At 35.2% G+C, this 24,356-nt stretch overlaps 4 protein-coding genes across 12 annotated transcripts in view; 2 read left to right on the forward strand and 2 right to left on the reverse strand.

Annotated features, from left to right (window-relative positions):
- The window catches only part of LOC117103067 (proton-coupled folate transporter-like), a 15,662-nt gene extending 12,022 nt beyond the window's left edge, over positions 1-3,640 (reverse strand). Inside the window, exon 1 of the mRNA XM_033243543.1 lies at positions 2,659-3,640. Within this exon, the coding sequence (XP_033099434.1) occupies positions 2,659-3,544 (886 nt within the window). The 5' untranslated portion in view covers positions 3,545-3,640. The remainder of the gene's footprint in view (positions 1-2,658) is intronic.
- A 2,357-nt stretch (positions 3,641-5,997) lies between these two features.
- LOC117103066 (cytochrome P450 2J6-like) lies at positions 5,998-9,759 on the forward strand. Its single transcript, XM_033243542.1, has 4 exons — positions 5,998-6,986; positions 7,316-7,953; positions 8,454-8,784; positions 8,948-9,759. The coding sequence occupies exons 1-4, from the start codon at positions 6,635-6,637 to the stop codon at positions 9,124-9,126; spliced, it is 1,500 nt and encodes a 499-aa protein (XP_033099433.1). The 5' UTR covers positions 5,998-6,634; the 3' UTR covers positions 9,127-9,759.
- Positions 9,760-10,144: 385 nt separating this feature from the next.
- On the reverse strand, positions 10,145-13,477 carry LOC117103069 (28S ribosomal protein S14, mitochondrial-like). Of its 2 annotated transcripts, none has more exons than XM_033243555.1 (3): positions 13,347-13,477; positions 12,296-12,484; positions 10,145-10,810 (listed from the first exon to the last, which is right to left on the reverse strand). In XM_033243555.1, exons 1-3 carry the CDS (start codon positions 13,398-13,400, stop codon positions 10,628-10,630), a joined length of 426 nt encoding a protein of 141 aa, XP_033099446.1. In that variant the 5' UTR covers positions 13,401-13,477; the 3' UTR covers positions 10,145-10,627. The 2 variants fall into 2 exon arrangements, with proteins under 2 accessions (XP_033099446.1, XP_033099445.1); XM_033243554.1 differs by lacking the exon at positions 10,145-10,810 and adding an exon at positions 10,818-11,749 and having other exon boundaries at positions 13,347-13,458.
- Positions 13,455-21,751, forward strand: LOC117103068 (protein LKAAEAR1-like). Of its 8 annotated transcripts, none has more exons than XM_033243546.1 (7): positions 13,455-13,581; positions 14,620-14,726; positions 15,325-15,432; positions 16,313-16,464; positions 18,109-18,166; positions 18,480-18,602; positions 21,100-21,751. In XM_033243546.1, the coding sequence occupies exons 2-7, from the start codon at positions 14,703-14,705 to the stop codon at positions 21,163-21,165; spliced, it is 531 nt and encodes a 176-aa protein (XP_033099437.1). In that variant the 5' UTR covers positions 13,455-13,581; positions 14,620-14,702; the 3' UTR covers positions 21,166-21,751. The 8 variants fall into 8 exon arrangements, with proteins under 8 accessions (XP_033099437.1, XP_033099441.1, XP_033099443.1 ...); XM_033243550.1 differs by having other exon boundaries at positions 14,620-14,717; positions 21,100-21,750; XM_033243552.1 differs by having other exon boundaries at positions 13,504-13,581; positions 14,636-14,717; positions 21,100-21,750.
- Positions 21,752-24,356: the final 2,605 nt, after the last annotated feature.

Raw genomic sequence — 24,356 nt, forward strand, 5'->3', positions numbered from 1 at the left:
CATCATGGTTGTTGAACAACTTTTTGCAACTCTGAATGCCCGGAAATAATGCTGACAATTTGTAGAGCCGCTAGCCCCTCCCCTCAAAGAAATAAAATTAACACGGCGATAGAGTCTATGTTGGAAATATGGTATCCCTGGATACCTGGAAATACAAGCTGGCAAACCTGTATAGCCACCACCCCTCCCCATCCTGTCTATTGGCAGACAAAAATTTGAAGTTAGTGGGGACTAGAGATATACCCATCTCTGCCTCATATGTTTTGGGCCAAGTTGAGCAAAATTTTGGCACCATACAGTAAGTTATTGTTATGAAAATAGGCCTATGTAGTACAATATACTGTACATCGTACATTTACTAAATTTATCTATATTGAAATATTTGCTCCCAGCGTACACTATATTCCATATTCTAAGTTTCGTGGCATGAATATATCCCATAGCAGACTTGAGGGTGTGTGAATAATGTTCATGAGGTACTCTCCCATATATACTGTAGGGCCTAATACTACTGTAATAGGAAGAATTTTTTAAGGGCATCATAATCTTACTGGTATGACTCAAGAAAAACAGAGATAATAAAGGCCTATGCCCTGTACATGATGCTAAAGAGTGGGCACAGAAAAAAGCAACCAGGTTAAAAATGCTATATCTGGACACAGAATGTGGTACGGTACTGTGCATTGACCAAATTACAATTCGTAAGATTAATTTAAATCATGGGAATAGGCAAATGTAGGTCTACTGTGAAAATGATATATTGTTCAAAATGTAATTAAGTTGCTTATTCCTCCATGGATAAATAAAGTTCAGGAAACACGAATATGTACAAGGAATAATAGTGATAACTGTAATTATATCTACACGACGTGCAGTATTGAGAAATACTGTATGCAATCAATTAAATAGGCCTAGAACATGTTATATGAATACACATGATACAGTATGCTATGAATTACAGTATATGGAAATACAGTAGGCCTCCTATGCCCACACAAATAGCGTCGCGTTTCGACAAACTTACTGCTCGTACAATTTAATTTACACTTACCAAATTCAGACTGAAGTATAATCAATTATCTATCACGCTCCAGGTCAGTTATACTATCACTTGAATTGTTAAAATGCTGTAATTAAATCCTGTGTTTTCTTCTGGTAGACCTTACAGCGATTACACTCAAGCAGACCATGTAGATACCTGTACCTCCATGTACAGATCTAACAGGTGATATAGACAGAGCACACATTCAAGGGCTACCGTATCCAGCTTTTTTGTAAAAGAGTGGGGAGGGGCACAATGTTGTTAAATGTGGCTAGTTTTACAGGGGTTCCGTGGTCATACCGTGGAAACTTTATTTACCTGGATGCCCAGAAAAAATATGAAATAATTATGATGATGATGATGATGATGAAACTTTGTTTAAAGTCAGTCCAATTTGTAATCAATGGAAAATAAAGGCCCCGGTAACGATGCAGGGAAAAATCCCCTAGAAAAATCAGTAGTTTCGATTTGGTACAGCCTAATTTGGGTTGCTATATTTAGTCTTATAAAATAGTAGGCTAGTACTTCCAGAGAGCAAAGCCATATCTTCCCATTGAGCACGGGGACTAAAAAGCTGGGCAAAAATTTGATGGTTCTGGTTGTAGCGTATAGGCATGTTTGGTATTGATTTAATTTTAGTTATCGTTGCTTTGCATTGCATTGGAATTGTTGATTTTGTCGGGTCGCCAACCCGTTAAATCTCGACATCTCCAACCACCACTCGTCTAACACCACGACGAGGTCATCGGACTAAATTAATATCCAAATCCAATCAAAGATGTTATTATGATTGCTGTTCCCTAATATTGTAGTCTAAAAGTATAATTTTGGGATGCCCGAAAATAGCAACTGGCAATTATAGAGCTAAATACCACTCCCCAGCAAGGGGCAGAAACAGCATGCATGATGTGAACAAATTATGAATTTATAGCATCTGTGATACCCAAAAATAGCATCTGGCAACCAAGAATAGGAAGTAATCAGGGCTGGCTTTATCCGCATAAGCCTTGTGTGGTGACTAACCCCAACATTTCATATATAGTTAATTGTAATATATGTTTATACTGTACCTCTAAACATTGTCAATATTACAATTTTTTTTGAGGGTGTAGACTTCTGTTATTTGCCATTCTCTCTTAGGCCTATTTGATATTTTTAATTGTAATATTTAATATGTGAAACTGAATGTTTATTTAATTTTATGCACTGTATTGTTAATCTTTAGACATTTATTTTTTATATCATTTTGTATTTTTATGGGGGCTGTTTTTTTTTTTTTTTTTTTTTTTTTTTTTTTTTTTTTTTTTTTTTGTGTTTTGACACACTTATGGGTCTTTAATAGAAAAAAAAAATCAAAAAAATAAAATATGTAATAATATTGAAAAAAGTGGTCCGGCCAAAGCCGGTGCGGCCGGTGCGGTTCCGACGGCTCTGGATGTAGAATTTGATATTGAACATTTGGTTCGGTGGATGAAAGTGAATCATCAAATGCTTATATATTTAGTACATAATACAGATACACTGTTACGTAAATAATAAAAACTACTGTTTTGTAAATTTAGTGACAGTAGATAGTAGAATATATAGCATAAACAAATACATATACTCTATCTTACCTAGAGTTATAGACATTAGATATCCAAATGTAAAGTATCCAATTTCAGAGGTTGACCATAGTAGAGGTGGCCCAATAAAATAGAGCATCGCTGCAACTCCGCTTCCATTCATCATAAACGACGTCAAACAACAGACAAATAACCAGAAAATCAACCGCGACCGTCTGTTGTTAGTGTTTCTTACGACGACTTGTATCATATCTGACACAACTTGTCCAATCGTACTCGTCGTTGATTGATTTCTAACAACGGTTTCCTTGATATAAAACACGATATATAGAAGACAAAGAAGTAGCATCACTCCCATGAACACAAATGTTGGCGAAAAGCTTGAATACTCAATCCACAATGAGAATCCCAACTGGCCTAACGCTAGGCCTAACACTGCGACACCTTGGAGAACTGACAATCGAAATGTCAAATCGTCTCGTCTAACAGTGTCACTAACATAGGAAGATGAACCAGAACGTACAAGAGAAACGCTCCCCGTGAAACCTATCGCTAGATTTCCTGGCAATAGGTACTCTATGGGTAATGCATAAACATAAGTCATAATGCAATTGATCGTCGCAATAATATAGCCAATGGTAGGTAATACCATTGTGATCTTTCTTCCGACTCGGTCGCTCCAAGTGGAGACGTATAGAGCAACAAATAAAGCTGGAAGAGATTGGCAAGCCACAAATATGGTGGTCCATTTGGATACAAGTACTTGTACTTCTTCCACAGTATAACATGTTGCCATAGTAATATTAGGTAAACACCCTGCATTTAGTTCCAACTGTATTACGTACTCATTGAATAGTACTGCAAGCGTTCTCAATAAAGTGAACGCAAGTGATATTATTAGAATCACGAGTTCCACGGTGACTTGAAATCTAGCCATTTTACGTAGGCCTAGGCAGTGTCATGGAAATTTAACAAAATACCAGTTCACACTAGTTATTTTAAAGCAGAGACAACTATACAAGGAGATTGGAAACGCGACTGGATTCTATTGTTCTATAGTTTGTGATACATTGTGCTTCATTGATATGCAAATAAGGTTGTTCGAACCGCGAGTCCACACACAAGACAAGCGGATATTTCCGTGGCAGCATTGGACGTATAATTAAAAAAAAAATTAAACACTTAATTTGGCAATTTCTTTGAAAGGTAAGATACATAAACGCATATATTGTAACTTAAATGTTTAAACAATTTATGGTATGCGTACAAGGCTAGTAATTCGGCAATCTCTACCCTCTCAGCCATCCTCTCAGGCTTAACCGGGTCCCGACACTTGGTAAAATGCCTGAATTGAAGAAACACACTAAATCCATAGTACAGTTTACACGCATTTATAAGCACATATATGTTCTGAAATCATTTACCACAACAGAAAAGGTATTTTTTTGTGTACCTAAGTCATGTTCAGAATCAGAGAATAACAGAGGCGTATCTAGGATTTAGCAATGGGGGGAATGGCTAATGCGATTTGCGAAGCACGAAGCGGGGGAAGGGGCGTGGTTTTGACATGGGCGCACATCTGTTTCGAAAGGTGAAATAGGGGGGGGGGGACATTTGGGGGGACATTTTGTGATCCCACAAAATCCTCAGACCCACCATGGTTTGGCCTGAGGTGCGAAAATTGTAGGAAATAGTAGCTCTAGATGACCGGATATGACACTTTCATATAAAATTCATCGTCATCACATCACATTTATATAGTAAACAAATTTCACATGATTTTCGGCAACCATAGATGTCTAATTAATATGTGTGATGTACTATAGAAAATAAATATTGAAAACATTGCCTTTGATGTACTTAATTTAGGCCTACCTACTTCGAAGCCATTAGTCCACACAAGGGCTGAGGTGGGAACATTTGGAGAAAGTACCTCTAGATTACCGGAAATGACACTCTGTTATAATAAAATTCATCATCATCGATCGAATTAATCGCTGAGATGTTCCATTGAAAATAAAACTCAATTGCCATTGATGTATTTTTAATTTACTTTACCATGTGCTAAAAACCAATCTTATTATTGTTATTACACGCTTTTTTCATACTTCTCAAATTATAATAAAGGCACGCGTACAAGAATCGTGTATTATAAGTAATTCAGATGTTAGTGGGTTAATTAAATAACACTTAATATCTATGTTGCATATTAAGATTAGATTTAAAATGTTTATAGTTTTGTTGATGTCTTAATTCATACGGCAAATTGTTCCAGAGTGAAGTTGTCATAGTATATAAAACAACGTTTATATATTCCAAGCATACTGTACATATATGCAAATATAACAAATAAAGTTTTTACATTAAACACAGACAAATTTATCTGCTCAATGTACGTCAGGACTTTGTTCGATAGACATAAAACGGTACATTAACACATTACTTTTATGAGCACTCAATTATTCTATTTTCGTTTGACTAGTTTAAAAAATCTGTTGTCATCTGGATGCCAATTTATTTAATTTACTTGTTACTCTTATAAATGACATACTGGCACCTAGGCTTTAATAATGTTCAGTGCGATAATATCAAATTGTAAAATTGTAATGATGAATCAAGTATAATGAACAGGTAGAATTTGATATTGAACATTTGGTTCGGTGGATGAAAGTGAATCATCAAATGCTTATTAGTACATAATACAGATATACTGTTACGTAAATAATAAAAACTACTGTTTCGTAAATTTTGTGACAGTAGACATAAGTAGAATATATAGCATAAACAAATACATATACTCTATCTTACCTAGAGTTATAGACATTAGATTGCCAAATGTAAAGTATCCAATTTCAGAGGTTGACCATAGTAGAGGTGGCCCAATAAAATACAGCATCGCTGCAATTCCGCTTCCATTCATCATAAACGACGTCAAACAACGGACAAATAACCAGAAAATCAACCTCGATCGTCTGTTGTTAGTGTTTCTTACGACGACTTGTATCATATCTGACACAACTTGTCCAATCGTACTCGTCGTTGATTGATTTCTAACAACGGTTTCCTTGATATAAAACACGATATATAGAAGACAAAGAAGTAGCATCACTCCGACAAGTATCTGAGCGTCGTCAACAATATAACATGTTTGTATATTTTAGGCAAACACGTTGAATTTAGTTAAAGTTCTATAGGTACTCAGTGAAAAGTATTGCAAGCGGTGTCAACAGAGAAAATGCAAGTGACTAGAATCACGAGTTCCACGATTTTTAAATCTAGCCATCATGTATGTTACACAATATCATGGACATTTATTAAATGCAATTCAAACTGAAAGTTTCGCGTTGACAGCGAAACTACTGATTACTCGCCCGCTAAAAAAAAGTCTAGAAACGTGACTAATGAAGACATGAAGGATTTGATTTCTAAGCTCCCTTGCACTGAGATAGCTCACCTTATCTTCTCTCTTGTTATGATATTTCTGCGTCACTAGGCCATGGAGGAACCATATAGGCTATATATACATTTTATACGTTATATATTTTATATACGTTTTTATTATATTTATATATTTGAACATTAAAGGAGGTCTAACCGGGATTCGAGGCACGTGCTCTCTATTTTCATAAGGTCCAGCAGGCAAGAATTTTACAAAAATATTCATCCAAGGATAAATCGTGAGTGAAAGGCGTGCATATAGGGTCGAATTCATATAAACAAACAGGGTAGAGTACAATAGTCCGTTTTTGATCCTCTGAATATGCAAATGGAAGAGGTGTACTGTTTCTACAGTAAAGTAAACTGCATCTGTAAAATCTTAAAATTTGGACTTAATAACGGCATGACCTTTAAACTCTTCTAAGTCATTGCTGTCGCAGAAAATTTTAAATCGGGTTTTACGCTTCATTGAGTGATATTAAATACAGGAAGTCCTTTATTGTTCTTTCACGACAGCAGAGTACCATTTTTTGTAAATCGCATATACAGTACATTTATATGGTTACGGTAGGCCTACGAAGGCATTGATATGTTTAGCACGTGGTCCACATGTGGCACTACACATACACTTGTAATCTTAGTTGTTTGCTTCTGCCTAACGCTGATGCTAAGGTATGTCTACAGTGAGTTTGTGAGATCAAATCTACCTGGTCCTCGGGGATGGCCAATGGTTGGAAACGCCTTAAGTATAAGCCGCCATGCACATTTGACGTTCACTAAATGGGCTAAGCAATATGGGCCAGTGATCGGAATTAAGATAGGCCCGATGCACGTGGTGGTATTGAATGATTTGTATGCTATTGAATCTGCTTTATCTAAAAACACAGAAATTACCAACAGGCCGGTTCCTGGGTTGTTAAGAGCTGCGTTTTCGAATGATGGTAAGTGTTGAACACTTTTTTTTCTCTCCTGTACTGTATGTCTATTTTGTCTTTTCAGTTTGTAGGCCTACTGTCTACCTTGTGCCCCTTAGCAGGACCTACTTCGACATAGGTTATTTTAAAGTAGGCCTATCCTCTTTTAATATAGTTGGCCTAACGTATTGTGAGCTATGTCGTGCCAAGTGAAGGTTTGTAGTCGCCGAAAAATTGATTGGTTTATGTTCTTTCTTCATGAGTTTAGATCAGATTGTTTTTGCTAACACTCATAATTTTTAAACTTTTAATATCGAGGATAATATTCTCCCTCTATCTCTTAAATTTTATAACAGGTAGCCTGCTCTGGGAAAATGCTGAGAAGTGGATAAAGAACAGGAAGTTTGTTGTGCGATTTTTGTTCAATTTCAAACATCGCCAGTTATGGCACTTACTCGAAGCCGAGAGCAGACAACTCTGTGGAACTATCAAAGTTCATGATGATCAAACGCTTGACGTCTGCCAACCAATGAGTATGGCTGTATCCAACGTCCTCTGTGCCTTGTGTTTTGGGCATCGCTTCGAGTACGACGAGGAACGTTATCGGTTACTTCTTAGTAACTTAAATGCATTAGGAAAAAGTGTCTCGGGTACAACAATTGGTCATTTTTTACCTTTTCTATATTATACGCCTTTATATAGAAACTTTCGAAGACTGGCAAAAACGTTATCAGATTTTATAGACAGTGAAATAGATGAACATATTAAGACTTATGACCCGAAAAAAGGCACCCTGGACTTAATCGATATGTTCTTGAAAGAGGAATCAGATGGTAAAAGTGAGCACAATTTACAGGGTGGATGGACTAGGAGAACGCATAAATACATAAGAAGGGCAGTTATTGATATGTTTGCCTCGGGGACTGATACCACTAGTACCGCCTTGGCATGGGCCATACTGTACATGACGCAACATAGAGACAAGCAAACTGCAGTGAGTAGACTAAGAACTGACTTTTATCAGTTTTTCCAATCTTCTAGCATAGAGGACAATTTATGACAGTATTTTATGGTTTTAACCACGGACAGAATTCTGCTATTTAGACAGTTCCCCTTGTTTTTTTATGAATGTATAAACCAATACAGATTTATACATTATTAATATTAACCGGACCTTTTCTATCCACGTCTCGGAAAAACGACTTGAAATTCGCTTTTACCATTTTCGACACCTTATGAAAACGACAACGAATACGTCATTATCATTATTCGTGTTTAAAACATTCATTTTTGACAATATGGTGAAAAGCAAAAGGCAGGAATCGCCTAAGTTGTGACAATCTGCTACTGTGGGGGAAGGGTTGTCTAAAACTATGATGACGTATCCGTATTCATTATCGTTTTCGTAAGCTTGCGAAAACTGCCTAATCTCTATACAGAACGGTTCATCCATATACATTTAATTTATAATGTTCATTTATGGCTCTTTATCAGGTTCAGAAGGAAATCGATGCCGTAATGTGTCACGGTGGTCTCCAGAATCTTGGATCTTACTATAAAAACCTGCCCGTGACACGCGCTACACTCATGGAAGTGTTACGTCACGCTAACATTTCCCCTCTTGGACTGCCGCGAACAGCTTCACAGACAACATCAATCGATGGTCATTGCTGCCCTCGAGATACATGGGTGTTTGCAAATATATGGTCCGTGCACTACGATGAGAAGTATTGGCATGCGCCAAACGAATTTCATCCAGAGCGGTTTCTCTCCGCCGACCACAAGTCAGTTATCGCTCCTAAAGCCTTTATGCCTTTTGGCTTGGGTAAGAAATATGAACCTCACATAAAATTGATTGTTTCATTTAATTCCATTCTTTATGTCAGCAGGTGTAGCCTCATGTAATTACTGACGATATTATTTTGACGAAACCGCACTGATTCACCTTCTTATGCTTTATTTAAAACAACCAATTCTCTTGTTTTCAGGTAAGAGGTGTTGCATTGGTGAACAGATTGCTATGGCTACCATGCTCGTTTTGTTTTCGAAGTTGTTGCTGGAGTTCGATTTTCGTATCCCGGATGCTGATCCAACGCCAAGTCTTGTTGGTATAAATGGACTGACTCTGGCCCCAAAGCCATTCAGAGTTTGTGCAATCCCACGCTAGACCTCCGCATCAATAATGTATCATTATCATCATCCTGGGGGAAAACCTATTTAAAAAATTCGAAGATTAAAAAAAAAAACAAAAACAAGCAAACAAACAAAAAATAAATAAATATTTGTCTACTTTACTTGGTACTGGACTTAACATTGTGTGACAATTCTACTGGCATTGCTGGTCGCCGATTCCATCCGACCCCCTAAAAAATGGGGGGAAATGGGGACATATTTTTTAACTAAATTGACAGGCCTCTTGCCTGTTTCAGAATCTGAACAATCTTTTCAGAAAGTGTTAAATTTTACAATTGGTCGATCGTGTTAATCTTAACATATTGAAAAGTATCAATTTTTGAGGAATCATGGTTGACATTGGAGAAGTGTATGGTGGTGATTATGGGTGTCATGACCAATACTCAGCATGCTGATCCGACCAAGATTGGAAGGAATGTTACCATACTCCTAATCTGTGTTTAAGTGAAGCACATGGTAGTGTTTCTCATTTGGACTCAAATTTAAACACCATGGTAGCAAGTATTATCCATATACTGTACTGTATGTACATCTAATATACTGTATATACATATATATATATACACAATATATATATATATATATATATATATATATTTATATATATATATAAGTTTAAAAGGCAAATGGGAAAACCCCATAAAACAGCAAACGGCCATATAATGCAAAACAATTTAAAATTAAAATTAAAACGGTAACAGTAGAGAAAATCCGATCAGAATGACAAAATAAACTATTTGTTTCAGGCAAGAAAACATAAAGACGTCCTGCCAGCCAGGTCACCCTGCTCACACAACTGACATGCACCCTTACAGAAAATGGAAGATTTCTAACGGTTTGCAAAAATCGTTGGTGGTGCTTTTTACATGCTCTATTAATGTGTTTACAAAGTTTCCTGCCCATCAAACCAAGCGGAAAAAGCAACCCACTACTGTATTGTTGAAATAAATATACTGTACTTAAAAAATAAGCAAATAAATGACTAGAAAATAAGAAGAATTGTAATTTAATCTTTATTGGTGTTCAGTCAGTCAACAACATGAGTGCCAAGGAATCAAGTTCATGAGTTCAATATTTGACAAATCTATTTAAATATAAGATTTGCTAAAATCAAATTTAAATTCAATTAAGTCAGTCTCATATAATCAGGAGTGCCATCCCACAGCTACTTCACCACTTTACTTAAATGATTCCTGCCATGAGGTTTAGTTCTACCAAATGTCTTGAAACAACTCCTATCTCTGTTGGACAAAGCATGCCTTTAGTTTCACCATCATGTTCTGATGAATAATGTGGTTTGCTTCTTCTAGATGTGTCAATACAATTAATAACCCCTATCTTTGCTAGACAGAGCATAACATTTACAACACAGTTTGATGAATCCTGCCATATGGTCTGTACACAATCTGCAAGATATCTCTATAAAATTCTATTAATACTGCTCCATCTCTGTCGGACAGAGCATGTCCTGAATGTCACCACCATGCTCTGGTGACTCCTGCCATGTGGTTTGCATCTGCCAGTTGTCTCCACACGATCCTACTAACCCTCCATCTGTGTTGAACAGACCGTGCCCTTGAGGTTATTGCACATCTGTGACGTATACGAACGTAGTTGCTGTCTCGTGGCATGGCTATTACTTCTCTGTGGGCTTCTTCCTAGTGAGATAAATATTGGTATGATTATTATTTTCATTATAATGACATCATTTTACTATGGATTAATGACTGACATAACATTATTAATTTAACTTGTTTAAGCGCCTTTCACATCTACTCATGTTGCAGTTCAGGTTCCGTTTTCAGTTCGGGCTGATGGCACACGTTAGGAGGAACTTGCGTCGCGAGTTGTATCGTAATGTTTATGTATTGAAAATAAGTTAGTTACTTTAATTTTTAGTATCATTTACACATATTCTATATCAGTAGTTATAGTTCAAAATACTAAACAGCACATATTAGGCCTATGATTTAGGTGCACGGTACGTAAGCCTAGGCCTACCGATGGTGAGTTCGTTGAACTCTGCCTTAGTAACTTACATAAATAGTCTAGTTTTTGGTTCCTTCCATGTTTTAGACAAAGAATATGAATACCTGATGCGATAATGGTTGACAATGGTGCGGTATCATAGATAGATACAGTAGGCCTATATTTAGTAAATTCATAATCCTTTTAATTAAATTCATATTATAGTATTTAATGGCATGGTTAATTTATAGATCAATTTTCCTTGTCAGTGCACATGGAATAGTTACGTATGTTTTCTGCTTAACTTATTCTCAACAGAACAAAAAAAAAAAAAAAGGATTCAAGTTGCGATGAGAAAGAACTGATTGTTAGTTTGTTACTTGGAAACCGGAATAAAAAAAACAAGAAAAAGTTCTGTGCAATTGTGTGAAAAATTCTGATTGGTCAGAAGTCTTCAGGTTTCGAATCCGGCAGAAGAAAAATCGCTCTAGGACCGACTTGTTCCAGTTGCCAGATGCGGGACCCATCCACCGGATACCCGATCGGAGCAGATGTGAATAGAATACATCTTCAGAGTTGTAAGAATAGAAGCCTGATTTCTTAACCAGTACCGGAACTGGAAACGGAACCTGAATAGATGTGAAAGGAGCATTACTTTTATTTCATTTGATCATATGTATCCCAATAAATGTTCAAATCTCTAACTTGGGCATACATATTTTATGGTTTAGGATGACCTGAAATTGTGTATTTATCCAACATTAGGGGCTGACAATAAAAATAACTATGTTTGGATCTACAAATAATTATTTTTAGTCTGACTACCTTGTTGTGGCATCAGAGGATGTAAAGTCCATGGTTATTGGCAAGGGAGCCCTAACCCCACTGTTTACAAGCACCTTGATGAAAACCCTAAATATTAACATAGAGTGAATAAACGTTTTGTTTTTTTTACAGCACGTCAGAAAAAAGTTATCGAAGTGCCTATAAAATGTATTTTATAGTACCTCTAGATGGGCACTACTAGCATACAGTGTAGCAAACATGTAACTGGAATGAAATCATACTCAGCATATCGCCTGTGCATTCTAGGAGTAGTAGTATATTTTGTCTAATATTTAAATTGTTATGTCATTTCTAAGATACAAATTAACTTCATTTAATGACATACATACTTGCAGCTCTGTGGGTAATATGTCATTTTTCCGAATCAGATTGATATTTCTTCTTTCTCTACCCATCTCTTTGACAAGCCGTCGTCTTTTGACATCACGCAACATCCTCCAATCTGCATAGCGTGTTCTGACCGAGGTAACCTGACTGGTGTGTGTTGATAACAGAGGTTGCCTGATAACTTCACCAACCTGATTTTAAAATCAATTGAAAAATTCTATACAACAATGAAATTAATTAATTTTATTAATTTTGTCTAATTCCCTGTGGATGCAACATTTACAGACATGCCATAAATTTTCGTACCTATTGCATAATACATTTGTTATATTTTAAGATTAGGTCAAACTCTAATTCTCGGCAAAATCTATGAGGAAATTGGCCCTTTTCTCTGAAATGTACGGACAGATTGCTAGGCCTAATATTTGCGTGGAGGATGTACTACAGTCTGTCAGACACAGAGAAGTAGTACACAAAATCGACTTCTGCACTCCTGGTTATGTGAACCATATGCAAACTGTGTAATTTTACCCTCACAGATCAAAATAGCAAATGTAAATTGACAGTTAGATTTCTCCTCAAACGATATTATCTTTGTTTGTCTAAATTTCTGTCTGATGTACTGTATTGTATTTTTAAGCTTTCCTCTTAGTTAGGCATATTTTACATTGCTGTAGCTTTGAATATACACATTCATATACAGTACTGTACACTTAATTTTCGTGATCAACAGTGAGGGCGCAGTCCATATATCTAACCCAGAACCAAAGATATGGCTCTGATCTAACCTAGGTAGGCAAACTCCTTGCATAGGCTAGACCTATTAGGCTAGTCGACGGCCCTCCTGGACTGTTGGATCTCAACAGTATGGCTGGACAGAGAAAACCAGACTAGCTAAGCTAGGCCTAGAGGCTAGGCTAGACCTAGCTACACAGTTAATGCCTTAAGTTAAGAATGTATATTATTACGAGTTAGGCAGCATTATTAATCGTATTTTTTTGTTATTGTTGTGGTACTAGGCCTATTTTCTTCGAAACCTGGTTATATACAAACCTGATACAAACATCTTGCAGTCATGTTCGCCACACGACTACACAAGGTCGCCATATTTGTTTCTTGTATACCGCCCCCTATTCTTTTATTAAAAAGTCTCTACTACTGCCATTTGATTTTTTCTAGATAGCGCCCTCTCTAATTATTTCTCACATGGATACGCACTAGGCGTTTGTAAACAATAGCGCAATGAGTGTCGTTTCCGTGCAATTGTCTCCGTAAAACGTTGGAATAGGTGACTAAACTGATATTTTGTTAGATTAGGCTTCTTATCTGCTTTTATATAATTTTCAATTACGTCCTAGGTAAGCTTAATTTATCCAGGAGATAGCCACTTTCTTTTATTCAGTATTTATTCTAGCCTGCTACTGTGTCTAGGCCTAGCCCCCTAGGAAGGAGGGCCAAGCTAGACGAATATTATTGATGCCATCCATGCATGGTTTCGGTTGCCGAAACGGTTCTACACCGTCAAGGCCTAGTCTAGGGCTAGGCCCTAGGCGTAGTAGGAGGCCGGCGTAGCTTACATACAGCCATACATAGGCCTACATTTTCTTAAATAGCCTACACCATTTGTACTACTACTACTAGGCAGATGCTGTAGGCCTACATAGATCCAAAAACTATGAGTAATAATAGATAACTTTAATAGCTCTTTTGGTGAAGCCTTTGTTTGGGTCGTTAAAGAAATTTATTATAAATATAGAGCTTTACTAACAGTGAACTTTACAGATGTCAATAATCAAAGAATTTTTTTTATCCCAACTAAGATGTTTTTTTAATGTTGAATCTTTTCTTTCTTTTTTATTAGTAATCTTAGCCTCTGCTGGCCCACATTACATTAAGGATTAAATGATCACAATTTATTTCTTTTGGACAGTCCCTTAAACAAAACATTTTTTCTAGATAAATTGCAAAAATCTGAGTTTTTCAACATACATTAGTTTATATATGAAATGCAAATTATGATTTGTAAAATTAAATGTTAAAAAAAAACCCAGTAAATTTAAAAATAAACTGATACTACAATTTCTCCTAGGTTACTATTAGGGCCTACTAAGTAAAGATATTCTATTTTCTCTTTTAAGACCCGAGATTTTCGGGTATTTAGCAGCATTTTGTCTGTAACTTGTAGCTACAGTTATCCTTTATTCTTCTATTGTTTTGCCACTCTGCTGCATCAAAATATTTGTGTATTTGTTTGTATTTTTATTGATGAAATAATATATTATAATACAGTATATATATAATATTATGGTTTCATTTATTATTTCAGTTTGTCATTTTTATAGAATGCCAATTTTCGTTGTACGATCAACCTGATTTGTTGATGAAATTGTGTTTTAAAGGAAACTAAAAATGGGAGATGATAAGGTATTACAAGTAAGATTTGTTATTTTTTAATATGCTGTGGAAACCTTTCAAATATTAAGTATCCGTAAACTTACAGTCGTTACAACCAGATTAACTTACTCAAGCTTTGATGCTTACACTATAACCTTCCCTTTTGGTTATTGGTCTAGGTTAATATTCAATTATTCCTGGAATATACAATTTTACAATTCAATTTATTAAATGTATGTAATAATTCACTTCAACCAACCAATGTTGGGATTTTTTAAATTTTAATTCTTGATATAATAAACAAATTCATAGCCTATATAATTATAAATTCCCAAATTTAATTAAAAAAAATTCCCTAATCCTATGCACACTGTAGGGAACACTAATATGTACGTATGAACAGTGTAACATTAATGAAATCCTTCAGGGAGTAAAAAGTTGTAAGATTGATTTCATCAAAGCGCTTCATATCCTCAAGAAATAACTTAAATCTAATATAAAATAACTATGATATAGATATAATATATAATGTAAATAACTGCTCATAATAACTGTAGCATTAACAAGGTTGTGTGCACAATGTAAACTGTATATAAATCATTTAAAATGTGTCATTTATGGTTTCTCAACATCAAAGGTGCGCTCTGCTAACTCAAACCAAAAATTCAAACCACAAAACAGAAAGAAACTAACACAACGAGAAGTAAATGCTTTGCCACCAGTCCAGAGAGGTAGATACTTAGCGGTGAGTATTGTTTTTCACTAAGAGTGTATTTCTGCAGGCTAAGAAAAATGGTTTTTAGGAACATTTCTTTCAAAAAACAATTTCTTGTGGCAATAAATACTGGCTCATCCTGTGGCACAAGTTCAATTTGGTGTCCAGCATGCAGGCCAAGAATGATAACTTGTGGCGCAAATTTTAGTCCTCGGTTGTCCAGTTATCAACCACTGATGGAAAAAACTTTCAGGTGTGGCGCCAGGATTTTCCCAACCGGGGGTCTGATGTCCTCGATGAGAGCAATGTGGGTGTGGTTGGGCATCTTTCCAAAAGTGGTCCAGGGACAAAGCCCTTGAAAAATGTGACAATTTAGGTGTTTCAAAGGCTTAATTTTAATCGATTTTATAGTCTGTAAAAAATGCGTATAACTTTTCTTTCTCCCCGACGGGGTGGGGGGGGGTCAGCTCTCCCCCAACGGAAGCTCAAAGGCCTATTTATTTGATTTTAGAGTTTCCAAATATGTGAAAAATACCTATAATTTTTTTTCTTCACCCATTTACCCCCCTGCTGGTGCCAACCCTGAACTAGAAGCACATCCTAAGAAAATATATTTGTAAAATGTATTCAGTAAACTGCATATTAGGCATTACAAAAAATTGATGGCCAAGTCCAATTGGCTGATCTAAAATCTCAAAATTCTAGGGCTTGATTTATTTTTGTTCTGTATTTTTTTTTACTAGGACTAAAAGTAAACTTTTGTTTATAACTGTATCTCAATTGAAGAAAGGTGGTACCCGATTAGTGTATTTCATCCTATTTAAATAACAATTCAATGTTGTTATAGATTTTTTTTAGAGTTTTTAATTTTACCACAAATAATATTTAATATATTTATGTTTTGTTTCAGTATGAAGAACCTTCTAAATCTACATTGGAGGCAATAGCTAATTCTAAGAAACGAATTCAAGAAAAATCAAAGAAATTAGCAGATATTGAAAAAATTCAAAATGTTGTTGATCTAGAAAAGGAGAAGCACAGCCAACTTATAGGCCAGTTAAAGTAAGTTGCATTTAATATTAGCATAAATTTATTGAATATTAAGCATAATTAATGATGTGGTATGAATAACATTATATTATTGTATCAAATATATCAATTAATCAATAGCATAATTGAGATCAACATTAATGAATAAAAAAAATGATTAATTAGAAACAAGTGTTTAATAAACAATAAATATAGTCACATAATTATTTATTGTTTATTAAACAATAAACTATAAATATGTGAATATATTTATTGTTTATTAACAATAAATATAGTCACATATAACTGACTTGTAAAAGTATTTAATAATATGAAAATTTTCTTTACTTTTTGAATAGAATATGTATACAATACATATATAGCTTTGAAATCTACCATTAACAATACATTAATCAAGAATTGTTCATGGTTAGATATAATGGTTATATATTTTTATAGCGCAAAGTACTGAAGTCTCTATGCACTTAATATATGGATTACTAAGATAAACTGCAGATCAGATTACATACAGACAATGAGATCTCTATCATCATTTCTGCATCACTATGAACGTTGATGTCATAATTACACTTGAGGGTAGAAATACGATCAGTTAACCTTCTTAAATATCATTTTTTATGACACAGATTTAACTTGATATGTTGCAAAGTAAACATTACTCACGAAAGGCTGGTATATTGTTAATGGTGTAACCTAAAAGCCATGTGTAACATAAAAGCTTGTGTTTATGTTTTTTTTCGGGATATTTTTGATGATTATGTCATCATCATTAAACTGCAAATAGTATTTGTTGTTTTTGTGTATTGTTACTTTCCTATTAGGGTAAATTGAAGGGAATGCATGTGTTTTGCGATATACCCAAGAGAGGGAAAAATCTCATATTGGCCGAAATTAGTACTGTTGCTCCAGTTGTGGCTTCAGAAATTTGTTGACAGGGGTCCGACTGCGGCCAACATGTCCAACAATGGAATTGAAACCAAGGGCCGACGAGAGCCTCGATAGGGGTCCCGGAATAATAATTCTTTGTAGGGTTCATGGGGAGAGTTTTATGGCTTAGTATGACACATAATTTGTGCTTTTAGACCACAACATTAGGGATTGGCAATCAAAATATTGGATAGGCATATTAATATTTTTGGTCCAGCGACCTTGTCGTAGCGTAGGTCAACGGAGGTCCAGGCCTGTCCAATCATGTTGTAGTACAAAGTGTACAGACCAATTGATGCATTCAAGGTCGAATTATCCTACCATACACTTTAATAAATGAGAGACAAGATAATATGCATTTATTGGCAAAAAGATCCAATTGTTAATGATTTTAGATTTCTAAAGCATGCTGTGTAAATGTGTTAAACTGTGTAATTTATAAGTTAAAGCCAGAAGATTAGGCTGGTTTTGGTCTGAGGGGGTGTGAAATGGCCTGGGTGTGGGGCTGCGAAAATTGTGGAACTAAATTCCTATTCCAATGAGAACTTAACATTAGTCATACTGTATTTAGCATTTCAGTCCATCTTGAAGCCCATAGTTGGTTTGTAGATAATATAATTTTAAACATCGAAAACTCTACCTGCTAAATTGAGAAATGTGTAGGAAAATGATTGACTGAGCTTTATTCAATATATTTATATTTTCATTTTATTTGAATTTTGTAACCAGAGCAGCAGAAGCAAGGAATCGTTTGCGTGTCATAAGACTAAGATACCAGACAAATAGAGTAAGTAATTTAATCACCATTTTTTATATCGCTTTAAATTTATTTATTCCAGATGGTTTTACATGTGATGTTATGTTATGTGACTAGAAATCATAATATTTTAAACACAATAATATAAAACAATGTGTACTACTGTACGGGACCTCGAGTCTGTGAATCCCGTCCCATTGTCTTGTGTTTGATATCTCTGTATTGTGATGTTTTTAACTGTATGATGAGATGCAATACAATGAATAAAGTACATACATGGGAACATGTTGAAGGAAGTTAACTCATGTATTAAGTAAACTTCTATCAATGCTACTTTTTCTAGGCCCAGGAAGTGAAGCACTTGATATCGTGCCAACCTACAGCCATCAAAGCTGTTCGTCTCCAGGTTTTAGTTCCACCATACCCTGATGCTGAGAGCCCAGGAGATAATATTGATAAGCTTGAAGTAAGCAAAAATTTTGTTTTTTGTGGTTAAACATTGTGCTACATTCATGAAATAGAAAAATGAATTAAGCTTAATATTTTATAATTATAAGTGAAGCTGTAACAAAGTGAAGCTGTAACTTGTGCAGTGAAGCCGTAACATGGCAGTGAATCTGTAATTGTGCAGTGAAACTGTAACATGGCAGTGAAGCTGTAACCTGTGAGTGAAGGTGTACATTGTGCAGTGAAGCTGTAACTTGTGCAGTGAAGCTGTAACTTGTGCAGTGAAGCTGTAACTTGCCACTGAAGCTGTAACTTGTGCAGTGAAGCTGTAACTTGTGCAGTGAAGCTGTAACTTGCCACTGAAGCTGTAACTTGTGCAGTGAAGCTGTAACATGGCAGTGAAGCTGTAACTTGTGCAGTGAAGCTGTAACATGGCAGTAAAGCTGTAACTTGTGCAGTGAAGCTGTAACATGGCAGTGAAGCTGTAACTTGTGCAGTGAAGCTGTAACATGGCAGTGAAGCTGTAACTTCTGCAGTGAAGGTATAACATGGCAATGGTGTTGTAACTTGTGCAACAAAGCTGTAACTTGCCACTGAAGCTGTAACTTGTCAACGGTGCTGTAACTTGGAAGCAAAGCTGTAAAAAGATGTTACAGTCATTGCTAGTTACAGGTTGTTACATTTATAACTGTAATACAGGTAGCAAAGCGGACATAGGCAGTGAACCTGTAGCTAGGGCAGTGGTGCTGTAACTTCGGCAGGCAGCCCAAGCACTGCCACACAGTGTCTGTTCAGTTACAAAACTAGTTGTTTCATATATCACTGAATTGCTGTAAAATTGATATGCTAATGAGATACAAATTTTAATAGTTAATGCATTATTATGAAATATTTATTAATGCAAGATGGTTGGTAGCCATATGGTATGTGCTTGCATTTCAGTGAATTTTAACAATCAAAGATAAAACTCAAAATTATGTTTGCTCCATGGTGCATCCAGAATATTCTTTGTGCTGTAACATGGCAGTGAAGCTGTAACTTGTGCAGTGAAGTTTGCTCTACGGTGCATCCAGAATATTCTTTGTGCTGTAACATGGCAGTGAAGCTGTAACTTGTGCAGTGATGTTTGCTCCACGGTGCATCCAGAATATTCTTTGCGGTGTAAAGCCGGGCAGTCACTGTGCCGCACGAAGGTCATACAACCGTCGTACAATGACTCCAACTCCGCTTTCTGTGAGCGCGCTAGACGATGCAACGCCACCAACTGATTGTCGGTGGCAGACTGCGCTTATCATCATTAAAAACGATTCCTTGCGCACACGTCATGGCGTTGCGTTCTTAACTTAGACGTTAGAATCATAAATTAGGCTGTAAAGCTGCTACTTAGATAATGGTACTGTTTTGGGTAGTAGTCACCTTTTGATCGGTCTCAATATTTTACAAAAGGAAAAATTTCTCGGAGTGTAATCCGACCCCGGAATTTCCCGAAACGGAAAATATGGTAGCTCAGAGACGAGAAGGAGAGAAGCATGTTAATGTACGAGCTAGTCTACACCTAGAGCGCTATGAGACTGATATAGAGCAATATATAAATCCACAGAGTCGCGTCGGCTGATGACCATCAGGCCCAGTTGAGTCCCTCGCTTAACTTACACACGTTGAAACCATAAATTAAGAAGTAAACTGCTACTTAGATAATGGTACTGTCTTGTTTATTAAAGTTGAGACTCTGTGTGTGGTTCTGTAACTTGTCCAGTATGTAATTTTGTTAGTGAAGCTGTACATTTTGCATTAAAATGGTATCCTGGGGCTATTTAACTAGAGCAATGGAGCTACAACTATTAAAAATATACAAGTCAGTATCTATCAAATCAAGTTTCTAAAATTAAGTTTCTAAATTTCAAAATACCATATTTTTTATAGATCACAGAATAACTCTAAATTGTTGGTAAATGATAAGTATTAGAATAGTTACTGCATTTTGACTTGCTTATGAATATTTATTAATGCAAGAACGTTGATGTACCTTATTGTCCATGTTTGCATTTCAATGAATTTTAACAACCACATTAGAAAATTTTATATCTAATCCATGTGTTTTTAGAAATTATGTTTCTATTATAGTTCATCCACATATTTATAAATATTCATTTACAAATAAATTCTAATATCAGTTTTACTAGCAGAGACATGGTTAATCCTTTTATAGGACCCCTCATTTTCTCTAATCCTACTTATCCTCACATCTTTTTTTCCTCCTCTTTATTTCTTTTATTTTCTACCAAAGGCTTACTTTATTATATCATTCCTTATACACTCTATTATTTTGTTTGCCTATTTAGTTCCCCCACAAATACAAACATATTAATCTTCACTGTAGCCAAATACAGCAACATGACTTCAATAATTATCAATGATTTTCCATATGATTTGTTTGTTTACATAAAACAATGTAATTGCATATTAAGAGTTAATTTGAATTTTTAATAAATATGGTTTACCCTTCTTGTTCTTAGCGTAAACGAATTGAAGAACTGCTTGAAGATGAAGCTTGCTTGACAACAGACAGAGAACTGTCATGAGAACGCTGAACATGAGATCAATGAACAATCTCTAAATTTGTGGCATCTGTGAGATGAATATGTGAATGCTTTCAGACTTCATCTAACCATGATCTAACTCGCAAATTCAACACCTTTCAGGAAATACATTTTGTTTTCTTGGAAACCTATAAATCATGGATGCATTTTAACACAAATATAAACTGTTGTATGACTTATAATTTTTGTTGCATGCTTCTTGTACTATCATGAATTATAATTGTTCGGTAAACAGATATTTAAAAAAGATGTGTTGACCATAACAATATTTAATGGATTGTGATAACAGAAAATGGCAGATTCATTGCTACTGCTAAATTTACTACAAAAAAGTGCAATATTTAAGAAAAGTTATCTCACCCCCCCCCCCCACCCTGGACAGCCAAACATTTACCATGCATTTACATAGTGATGGAGTACGTTTGAAGATGTTTGCAATGTTGGGACCTTGTGTCTATGAGCATAGTGGTGGATCCAGGAATTTGAAATAGAGGCGGGGGGGGGGGGCAGAGAGGGACTTTCACAAATGGAGGGTCTATACTACCTCAGCCCCACCATAGATGGGGCTGAGGGAAGAAACTTTATGATTATGGCACCTCTACAGGCTGGAAATGGCACTTTTCGACGCAAAATTTGAGTAGAATTTTCCTTTTTTCTCAATTTAAAAAAAAAATTTGGAACAATTTAGGGTGGGGGGGGGCGCTGGTCGAGTGGTCCCCCCTGAATCCGCCACTGGAGCATGAGTGTCCAAGTTCAAGAAATATAGAGTGTAATTAATTAAAGTAGTTGAATTGTATAGATTATAATTTTACTGAATACCGAAATGCTCGAATAAACGCTGCTCTCGAATAAACGCCGCTTTCGAATAAGTTCCGCGCCAATTGTGATTTTTTTGGCTAAGCGCCACTCTCGACTAAACGGCGGCGCTTAATCGAGCGTATCATTATTACGCTGTGTGTAGAAACACTTTGAGAAACAGGGTTTTAAATACGATGACACAGTGTTAAAATGAACAAATAATACAATGAAGACAAGCATTTCTTTATAAACGTTTATTTATGATGCTAAGACCTATGATAGACTACTGGAATATGTGAAATAGGTAACCATGGGAACGGGCATAGAAAGCGCCTCGCCAATTTGTTTTTATAAGCGCCGCTCTCGAATAAGCGCCGCACTCAAGCCTCCACAAATTGTATAAGCGCCGCGTCGCTTATTGGAGTATTTACGGTACTGCAATCAATCTGCAAATTTAATATCGGTAGATCAAAAGTAAAATATGGTAGGACGGTGAAAGTTCGGTATATTTTGTACAAAATAAATTAGGTTGTGTTAAATATTAAAGGTAATAATGTTAGTAATTACAGTGTGACAATAATTATCGCTAATTTTCATTGATATTTTCTGTGTGCATAATGTTTTTTTTTTTGTTTTTTTTTTTTTTTTTTTTTTTTTTTTTTTTTTTTTTGTAATTAATACCACTAACCAAATTTAAAGTAATAAATTAGTAATTGAATTTGTATATCTTAATAATTTTAATGTTTTAGTGTATTGTAACATTCTCGCAATTCAGTTTCCTTTTTGTAAGTTACGCAATGAGATGAAATAAATTAAACTTGAACTTGAAACTTGAACTTGAACCTCCCAACATTGTAAATAAGCTTCAAAAATATAATGTGTAATAATCTTGTCATATGAATGTAGATATTTTCAATTTGTTGTATACCATATGAATGTGTTAATAGGAACAAGTGTTTAGACATATGATATACTGTATGTTTGAATTTAATAATATTTCGAATAACAGATAGGCCTATACTTCTTTGGCATATTACAGATATAAAGTACTTCTTTGTCCGTCTTTTGAAACAAATTTCTTTGTCCGTCTTTTGAAACAAATTTCTTAATATGACGAATAAAATTACCCTTAAAATAACATTTAAAATGTAGGTTCTTTTGAAATGTAATGGTAGTTGGACATCTGCAATCCTTATAAAGATGAAAAAGAAAAACATTTTATGGATATTACTGTCCGTTGAGTCAGTAAAGCTTGGAACAATAAAATCTAATGTTTCAAAGTTATAAATCAAAATAAGAAAAGAAAATATTTTTCTTGACACACTATGTAGACCCTGTGCTTGTAAATATTTAATGATTTTCGTAAATGTCTGTAAATCTGCGAAAATGAAATAAAAATTAACTTGCGATCTTTCTAAGTGAGCGATTCTTTATTATTCTTTCTGTTAATACAATTTGTTATTGTTTAAGTGAATTTTTGAATAACAATTGAAAGCAAACTGTGAAATTATATAATAACATTTCGTTTTTATTAGATTTTACTCTTTGAATCTTTGTTGTTCATTTGTGATACCCTGCACGGGCTTGGTAAAGCTATGACCTGACTTGTATGTTACATTCTTTTTATTGTTTTGAATAAAGAATGATTTCATTATGAGATATAGATACATTAGCTGTTATGTATTTATCTCTTCATTTTTTTTTTGAATTGAAGATGAGCCATCCCGTGCCATCTCTACTACCATCACATATACTGAAAGTAATTGCGACGTGCTGCTAGGAAATTAGCACGCAATATGCAAATGTTGCAAAGACGTTACCTGAATTAAGGTTATCGTGTTGGTCTCAACCTGCAAAGTTACTCTAAACAAACAGCAGATGTTCGAAATACATCACATTAGCATTAAATGTATGCCGTTTTACATATATATATCTGTCTCTTATACACATCTAGATGTGTATAAGAGACAGGAATGAAGGTAGTCTTAACTCTATTTTCATAAAATATCAAATGACAAGGATCTATTTTATGTTAATGAATGTTTCGTATTCGTGCAAAGGGGCATGGCATTCATTGAAAGATAGACTATTCCATTTAACTTAGCTCCGCCTCGCAATCTTTCAACGAATGAAAATTTTCTTCCGATTGCACTGATAAACATTCATTATTTATATGTATTATTTATATGTACCTTGATTTCTGTCGTAGCCTGGATTCCATAGCCTTCAGTATCGTAGTTCGCAATCTGAATATTATTGCACATCGCTCCATTATCTTTGACCCACGTTAAGAGATTTTCAAGATTGTCATCGCGGCTTTCATCAAGAAACAACTTATGAAGGCCTGAAAGAAAGGTTTGGTGTTTTTTTTTTTT

This window comes from Anneissia japonica, unplaced genomic scaffold, assembly GCF_011630105.1.
Source record: "Anneissia japonica isolate Jap-2015-1 unplaced genomic scaffold, ASM1163010v1 scaffold284975_len822289_cov185, whole genome shotgun sequence".
NCBI classification, from domain to species: Eukaryota; Metazoa; Echinodermata; class Crinoidea; order Comatulida; family Comatulidae; genus Anneissia; species Anneissia japonica.